Here is a 9,469-nt window from a genome sequence, read left to right as displayed (position 1 = left end):
TCTTTTATCAAAAACAGGTGTTGCAAAAGGGGAGGGGTTGTCTTATATTTGGGCCAGTACAGTATATAGTGGAGTAAAATAAAATGAAGACGGTTCAAATAAGAGCAATAATGTATTACTCTCTCTCTCTCTCTCTCTCTCTCTCTCTCTCTCTCTCTCTCTCTCTCTCTCTCTCCCTCTCCATCAGGGTGATACTCCTAAGAACAGGGCAGAGAAGGCTAATGATGCTGAACTGGCAGCCTATCTGGAAAACAGACAGCATTACCAGATGATACAGAGAGAGGATCAAGAAACAGCTGTCTGAAACTGTTGAACTCTTTATGAACAGGACGTGGATGAAGAAACTGCTTTCTTCTGACTGCAGACTGAGTGTGAAGCCGTGCCAAATCTGATTGAAATGTGCATTTAATAATTATTACGGCAGAGATTATAATGATGATGGTAATGACTTTAAGTCAGTGGATGTTAATGTTAATGGGTGTGAAGAGAAAGAGTAAGGTTATGAGAAGTTCATTAAGTCATTCCTTTTCAATTTGAGTAATAAAAAGTGACAGTGAAATCAGGAAAATGGAACACTGGGAGAATCAGAAATCAGGGTTCTGATTTTAAGGGCAGTTTCAGATTTATTCTTCAAAAGCCATTCATATCAAAGGTATACAAAGGACTATACATTTTAAACTAAATGTGACCATCTACAATAAATTAGTGATGATGAAATGTGTCGTGGTATTAGTACATTTAGTCTGCAGATGGTACAATTTCAGTCCAGTCTGCAATTTGCATTACACACCAAAATGTAAAATTTCTCTGGGGGGACATTAGTGTCTGAAAGGCTTCATTAAAATTGCTCTCCTTAGGAGCCCGAATATCTCAGCAAATTTATTGACAATTTGCATATTAGATCAAATATCTGCAAATATATCTGAAATATCTGCATGTGCTGCATTGCTGTTTTGGCCTAAAGATGGCACTAGTGGAGACTTTATTGAATGTCCAACATAGAAAACAATTGAGTAAATTTCATGGCAATCTGCTCATAAGAGTTGGTGTTTTGGCCCAATGATGGAGGGAAATAGAGGAAAGGTTAGAGAGTCAAAACCATTAGGATTCATCCTCTGGGGGTCCTGGAAATCTGACCATTTTGCTTTTTAAATACCATGTTGTGGACCATATTTTTAGCAGTGGTGGTGGAGAGGTTAGTGGATCCCTGAAATCATGAGGATTCATAATTAGTATCAGATTTCATAGCAATCTGTCTAGAAGTTGTCAAGACATTTGTTTGGACACACTGTATTATGTTGACTTACATGAATATATTCCAGGGATAATTAATATTTATATGATGGGAAGTGATATTTTCTGGTGCCTGTACTGTAGGATTGAATGTTAGAAGTGAAATTCTGGGCTGAGATGACTTCAAACTAATAACCAATCCAAAATGTTTCAAAAAATCATTAGAAAACATCTGTCCATCATCGATCACGTTACACACAGTATTAGAATCATTTCTCAAAAGGAGGACATGGAACATGGAAGTTCACATGACCATATTGTGCTATGAAAGTGCACATCCAAAGGCTATTTAAAAAAGAGCATCAACGGTAAAATCATTGATTGACTGATTGATGAATGACTTTTTTTGTGTATGTGGAACATGACAGTAATATCATACATTTTGGATCAAATGGATGCAACTATTTTGAAAAGATTAAATGTTAAGATTATTGTGTTATAGTTTGCACCAACAAGGATCAAGTGTTAAATCATGGATGATTATCATATTTAGTTGTGCTAAAGTTTAAAGCTTGTTTTTATCGAAAGGCCTGGATGAGCACAAATTTCCTAAATAGCAGCAAAACTGAAGCTCTCCTTATTGTCACTCCACACCAGGTCATCCCCCATACCTCATCTCACATTTGACCACAAGGACATCCTCCTTTCCCTCTCAGTCACTAATCTGGGTGTTAGGTTTGACCCTCAACTGGCTTTTGATGACCACATAAGACCTCTTTCTACCATCTCAAAAATATCTGTAAACTCCGCCCCGCTCTAATCCTGTCAGATGCAGAGAAATTTGTCCATCCCTTTATCTCCTCAACACTGGACTACTGTAATGTGCTCTTCACAGGGATCCCTGGCAGGAGCATCCAGAAGCTCCAGTACACTCAGAACAACACTGCCAGGATCCCGATAAGAGTGTAAAAACACAAACACATAACACCAATTCTGTTTTCATTGCACTGGCTCCTTCAGGGTTGACTACAAAGTCCTGCTACTCACATACAAATCAATCAATGGACATGCGCCTCCTTACCTAAAAGAACTGATCACACCACATACTTCCATCCACACCCTCAGATCTGCCAACAGCTTGCTCCCCCGGGCCCCCAGTAGCAAGCTCTGCACCATGGTGGATTGAGCGTTCTGCTCTGCTGCACCATGCTTGTGGAACAGCCTTCCTAACCATCTGAAGGCAGCACAGACTCTAGACTCTTTAAAAAGGCATAAAAGCCTTTCTATTCAGGAAGGCTTTTTCATCTTAACTCTTATTACAATTTTTTTTATGTTGTTCATGTTATTAATACTGCAGCACTTTGAGTTTCACTATGAATGAAGAGTGCAGTGCAAATTAAATGTATTATTATTTTTTATTATTAAAGTATAGTACACACACATAGCACTGAATAGCAGCAACTCAACTCACTGACGGCGTTTTGAAACTGTAATTTGAACTGAATTGAGTTTGTGAGGAACATTTGGATTTTGCAGGCACTTTTGGAAAAATCAACAATATCAGAGCTCTTTAAACTCTATACTCAAATTTTCCAGCCTCAGTCTTCATTTAATACTTTGAAACTTTAACAGTCTGTAATCTAGATGTAGACAAAGGTGCAGCCCCACCACCAGAAATCAAAATACAAGATTGAAACCTTCATTTGATCGAAATGTCTTTCAATACTCATCATGTCCCATTTTCAGAAAGCTGGAAGAGATAAATAATAGTAATAAATCTTCACTCTGAACTGACATCAGTAATATGAAGATAACTGTTGTCTTCCATTACTGCTGATCAGATAACAAAAGCAAATCAAGCAGAGCGGGAAACATCTGGTAAATGTACTAAATTGAGTTCATCCCCACCTGTTCAGGGAACACAGTGATGAAGTGGCTGAGATGTGTAGAATTCAAAGACACATCTGCATTTTCAGAGTGTGCTGCAAAAGTCTTTCCTTCATCCCATAAATTACAGACCCTGCCATTTGAAGCAGCAAGATACAAAAACAGTAGAAACATGCACTCCTACGTTTTACTGAGAATAATACAAACTAACATGCCCCCACTGTCAGAAACGCGATAGGATCAGTGTTGAGAGCAAGCTGAAGAAGCAGGTTTCTCATGTTCCATGTAAACATCATATCCTGAATATGATCAAAACCAGGATTATACGCAAAACATATTCCCTCAGGGTCTGTAAACACAGCAGGAAATCAGTCACCACTCATGATATGCCAATGGTTTTTCACAAAGCCCACTCTTCACATGTGCTTTGGGAAGCCTTAAATTCAGAAGAACTGCATGCATTTTACTGGTTTTTCTGTCTCTCTGCTTGTCATGGCAGCTCAAACTCAGACTGAAAATACTTCTTAAGAGCAAATATTTCAGAAATGTCTTGTTTGCATTGCCACATGACTGGTGTGATGGCCCTCTCTTTCTCTCTCCTGTTTACCTTTACCACCAACCAATTTTTGATGACATAACTGATACGCAAGAGCTTTGAAGATTAATAATAATGACATCACTGAACAATCCAGTGAATTCCCAGTTTATGGCCATTTAGCAAGTTACAATACTGGGTGATCAGAATGAACAGACTGGAAATAGGAGTGACCAGCTGGACTTTCAGACCTCAGCTCTGTTTGTTGAGCCACCTCCTTGAATGTGTGATGCAAAATAATGATGTTCTGCACACCCCTTTGATGAATCTTCAATTATAGTTGTAGAAAGAAGTTTTGTGGGTTTCTGAGGGTTTGATGATGTCTCTATAATCTTTGTACAGTAAATTATTAGAATATACTTTGACTTTCATTTATGTTTCTCAACTGCTGGCCTCGGCTGCCAAATATTGACAAACCAAAAAGACAAGACTCAAACTAGCTTCACTGTTTTTTTGTTCTGTTTGCTTGTGAAAGTTAGCAGTTGAACTGTGTTGGTCTCTTCATATTAGCTTTGCATTGACAGTAAACTCTTGCATGTACTTCATCAAGGTGATGTAAAGCAGGTTGAGATCCATTTTTATTCACATCTGTGGCCAATCTTTTTTCTCTGTTGTTCTCTGTTTTTTTGGTAAACACATTGGTGTGAAATAGTTCAATAGTTTAAATTCTTTGAATTCGTATTTCTGTCTTTCTATTTCTTAATTTGTTTTTAAGTTGATTGATATTTGTAGATAAATATGAAGATAATAAAAGAAGGCAGTATATTCGATAATGACTCATGTTTTTTCCTGTTGCATTTGATATGGGATTACACACTGGCAGTTCATTATTTCTGTTTCTTCTTGCAAACAAATATCGGAATACTAAGCTCCTTCAACTATAAGTGTCACATGGCCACACTTACTGGGAATTTGTATAAATGTCACCTAATTCAATACAACCTGAATCCTTCTAAGTTTTTTATATTAACTACCTATACATATATAGCAGTGGTAGGCAAATCTGGCCCTTCAGCAAAAATATTTGGCCCTACATGAAAGCTGTAGTTTTGACTTTCATAGTTTGCATTAAACCTTTACATAATTTTTCACAAATCTATTGTAGATTTTTAAAAAATGTAAGGCTCATGAATATCCTGATGAATATAAGCTTGTTATATCTAAAACTGCCCACAGGTTACCAGGATACAATAGTTGCACCATGCTATTTGAACTATGAACGGTGCTGAAATTAAGTCTAATTAACCAACCAGAAATTAAATTTAAATGTGTGAATTCCAACTGTAATTCCACAACTTTAGCCTATTGGTTTAACTGTCAAGTTTGGGTGGGGTTAAACGTTGATTGTGATTGGATGCTAGCTGTGAGTGTGGAGTGTTACACCAGTAGTTGGTGTATGGAGAACAATGTAGTAGAAAAACGCTGGTGAGAACAAAACGCATATCATATTATATTTTTGTTATAATCTTTGTTATAGTCAAATGACATGTTTAGACTTGTAGAGCTGAATATAGGCTGTTATCAACATTTTTAACCGGCTTACTTCACACATTAGCTAGCTGGGGTGCTAGCTATTAATAGGCTACTAGTACTACTAATAGTAGTCGTAGCTTGGTGGTGAAGTAGCTAACTGACAAGTGAACTAGCTAATCTTTATTTCGATCAGATTTGCCTGAATATATTGATCAACAGAGCAGACTAACGTAATTGTTCATATTAATAGGAGAGGAAATCTGACCTTTTTGGCTAACCTTGTGATTGGATGCTAGCTAGGTGTGAATGCCAATGCCTCACTGGTGCAAAATCCTTCTGAGGTAAACACAGAAACTATGTAGATGTTGTAGCGCCTGTATCCTCGGAGAAACTTGCCATTATTTAATGCAGTAGATATCGTCAGTATGGAGAACAAAACGTAGCCTAAGTGTCACATTGCATTTTTATTATAATCTTTTCATCGAAGTGGCATCAAATTACATGTTTAGATTTAATGTCTTAGTTTGTCCACATCATTTAAATATCCTGCTAGCTATCTAAAATATAGAGTTCAGTTCAGTCTACCTGTCAATCATTTAGTAATATGTGTTTGTATATTGGCAGTTAATTTTAGAGTGATGAGCAAAGGAGCACCTGACACACAGGCAAAACGTGATTTAGACGTTTTTTTGTAATCCATACATGAGATGCAATGTGTTAATGAAACCATTGATTTTGCATACATTATATAGATTGTCAGGATTTTATGCCTAGCTAATTATTGGAGGTCAAGCTTGGTTAGGCCTAACCTATCAATATTGCTGGTGCTGTGCCAGATTTTGTAATCACATCTCAACCCAAACCTGTCTGGCCTATGTGGACCTGTGTGTGAAGCAAGCAGGGAACCTGTGTCCGACCAGTGCTGATTTTGTTTTAGTTTTTTTGTATTCTCCTGTCTCTCAGCCTTGCAGACCAATGTCAGTGAACAGGCAATTGTGTCCCCATCTGAAGTTGGTAAGTTGGTCTGAAGTTGCTTTTGAAACAAACTATATGTTTCTGTAACCATGAAACAACTCTGTGGACTGGTGAGTCAGATGTTATGGATTTAAGTAAATCATTTGCAAAATGGTTACCAGTTATCTTTATAATGGGAGCTTGTGGGGACAACAACCATTCATTGGTCTTTAAGCTTTACATTGTGATCTGGACTGATTTTGCCTTGTAGACACTGTCAGTGACTCTAAATTGGAGGAGTCACTGATCACCCGTGAGGCAGTAACAATTATCCTGGATATGACCACTAAAGTGTTGTTGGGGAGGCCCTCTGAGTCCACCACTTCAAGAGAAGGTAGTTTACACACCCATAAGTTACAACAATGTTATGTAATACACAAATGTTTATTTGGTTTAATGTATGTTGTCACTCTGATTAGGTCTGTAGTGCACTAGATGAATGCAAGCCGTCTGATGAACACCTGGTGCCTATCTTTGGAGAAACACTCACCTGACAAAACCTGTAGACTCTAGGACTTCAGAAAGACATGGAAGGCATGGTATGATGTTGGTGTTGAATTAACCTCCCTCAGAGGTCATATTGTACATGGAAAAATACTCTTGCCTTTTACAATGAGGCTTATCAAAGATCTTCCCAATTGTCCATTAAATATAGGGACATACTATCACACAACATGGACATCTTCAATTTTGTTAGTCATTTATGTCTACTAGTTGTGTTTGATAAATGTGTCCTGACAGATACTGAATACCAGGTTCAGGTTTATATCTGCTGTTGTATCCGAAAAGGTTAAAGTGAAATGTAGAAAATATAGAAAAAACTGTTCAGCCAAATGGAAGGTGGCATGCATGAATGCTGGATGCATGATGAAGCAAACTAAAGTATTACCAATTGCATTACAGGACCTCAAAGTGTGGAGTGCAACGAGTTTCAAAACTGTTTTGTGGTTACCACCTACATCAAAGAACCCTTTGTCTGATTGTCCAGTAAGTGATATTGCAATTATGATGTGACATTCTTCTGATACATGTACATCACAAGTAATGCAAATTCTCTGTTTAAAGTCAGACATCTGTGACCATGATTTTGTCACCCTTCCCTCATGGAAACCTCAGAATTGGATGCTGTTAGTAAGTGAAGTTTTGGCAAGAGTGACATGTCATGGAGATATCTTTTATTGTTATTCCTCTTGTACTTTTGAAAGTGACTTGTTTAGCTTTCATGTAGGCATGTATTGCAGGCTAAGCTCTCTGTGAATGTTGGGACTGTTTGCAAATTATGAAGCCAAAGCAAAGGAAGCTTTACGTTCTTGAATCACTTGGTTCATTCAACCTTATGGGATATAAATACTACTACTACTACTACTACTAGTAATAATAATAATGATGATGATAATGATAATAATAAACTTATATAGTATAATTCATGCATAAAATGCAGCACAAAGTACTTAACATAAAAGCAGACTGCAACAATAAAAACAAGGGGAAAAAAGATAAAATTAAATTAAAAATAACAGGATAACTAGATAAAACAACCATCAGATTAAAACTTATAACTTCAAGGGAAAGCCATGGTAAAAAGGTGTGTCTTAAGATTTCATTTGAAAGTGTCAACAGATTAAGAGCCCCTCAGACCCTCAGGTAGACTGCTCCAGAGTTTTGGGGAGTAATTAACGAAGGCTTCGTCTCTGTGCCTTTTTGTTCTGACCTCAGGAACAGTCCAGAGGTTTGAGCCAGAGGATCTAAGAGACTTAGGAGGCACATATGTCTTAACCATGTCAGATAGATAAGATTGGGCAAAGCCATTCAGTGATTTAAAAGTAATAAATATAAAGGAAATTTAAAATTAATTTTGTTAATGACAGGTAACCAATGTAAGGATTTTAACATTGGAGTGATGTGGGCTCTCTGTCTGGTTTTCGTCATGTGCTGCTGTGTTCTGTACGAGCTGTAACTGACCAACTGCTTCCTTAGACACACTAGACAGAAGAGCATTACAATAGTCTAGCCTGCTGGAGATAAATGCATGTATTAACTTCTCTGTGTCTGCCTGGGAGAGAAACAGTCTGGCAATATTCCTTAAATGATAGAAGGACACTTCATTCACATTTCTAATGTGACATTCAAAATTTAGGTCAGAGTCAATGATAACACTAAGGTTTTTAACCTGTTCCTTGGTGTTAAGTGTGAATAATTGTAGGTGGTCAGACAGTTTTTCTCTCTCTTTTGCTCTGATAACTAGGATCTCAGTTTTGTCTTGATTCAGCTGTGACCACATACAGGTTTTATACGAGATAATGTTTAACAGCTCTTTGTGTTCTACTTTGCTGTATGGCATTTCTTTTTAAGTCATACAGTGGTTCTTTTCTTTTAATCCCTAGTGTACATGATTAATGTGAACTAATGTTAAACAGCTCCTTGTGTTCTACTTTGCTGTATGGCAGTGATACAGTGATTTTGTTCTACTAATCCCCTTTTATGTTTGATCCTCTGAGAATAATGGTGGCACTACTAGCAATTGGTATCTGTCCTAAATTTTTTTGAAATACAAAATTGAGTGTGGTTGTGTCAGTGCATGTGCATTTGCTAACATGGACATCATTATTCTCATTTTTTAATTTGTTTTTGTTGTTTAAACCATGCAGTATATTAAGGACAACTGGTTGACATTCCTGAGTGGTGTGAAAGGGCTGAAATTGATCACTCTGAATTAGAAGGACTGGCAAAGAATATTGATGGCAACCAGGGAGGGGGATCCGGAGGCCCTGGAATTCGTCCTTTATTCCTTCGATTTGCGATACCAAGGCGATATCGCTGATTACGAAACAGAACCATAGCGTAACCACAGATTCACAGAGTATAGGCATAGCTATTTCACAGTATATTTTCAGTTCATGAAAGTTAATTGTAACATTTTGCTCACCTAAAAAAATCTTGTTCAGCATTTGGTTGTTCAGTTTTTGTGGTAAGTACATTTTGTTTAAATGGACGAATGGACCACCACCTCCACATCAGCCCCCTCAATGGTTGTGAGAATGGCACAGACCTACAAAAGTCCACCACCATGTCCTTGGTCTTGGGTGTATTCAACTGCTGCTGGTTTGACAGGGACCATGATGGCTGGACAGAAAGTAGCTGCTAAAGCTGGAACAGGGCAGTTGAACTGGTTATAGAAGAGGTTGAACTCATTCGCTCTCTCCACATTACCATCTGTTATACCACCATTCCTCTGCTTGCAGGACATGATTGTCTTCATACCATCCT

General features: G+C 37.6%; 1 protein-coding gene and 1 long non-coding RNA gene across 5 annotated transcripts in view; both read left to right on the top strand.

Moving 5' to 3' along the window:
• LOC122976005 (diacylglycerol kinase zeta-like) overlaps positions 1–4,485 on the top strand; it is a 121,083-nt gene extending 116,598 nt beyond the window's left edge. For all 4 annotated transcript variants that reach the window (XM_044344249.1, XM_044344248.1, XM_044344247.1 and 1 more), the window contains one exon: positions 188–4,485. In XM_044344249.1, the coding sequence (XP_044200184.1) occupies positions 188–304 (117 nt within the window). In that variant the 3' untranslated portion in view covers positions 305–4,485. The remainder of the gene's footprint in view (positions 1–187) is intronic.
• A 563-nt stretch (positions 4,486–5,048) lies between these two features.
• On the top strand, positions 5,049–8,995 carry LOC122976016. The gene is made up of 6 exons (XR_006400783.1): positions 5,049–5,140; positions 6,152–6,202; positions 6,414–6,536; positions 6,622–6,741; positions 7,106–7,189; positions 8,851–8,995. It is a non-coding gene; the product is annotated as an uncharacterized LOC122976016 (long non-coding RNA).
• The last annotated feature ends 474 nt before the right edge of the window (positions 8,996–9,469 follow it).

The sequence above is a fragment of the Thunnus albacares genome, chromosome 24, assembly GCF_914725855.1.
Source record: "Thunnus albacares chromosome 24, fThuAlb1.1, whole genome shotgun sequence".
Taxonomy (NCBI): Eukaryota; Metazoa; Chordata; class Actinopteri; order Scombriformes; family Scombridae; genus Thunnus; species Thunnus albacares.
Note: the sequence above shows the minus strand (reverse complement) of the source record. Positions and strands in the feature narration are given on the sequence as shown.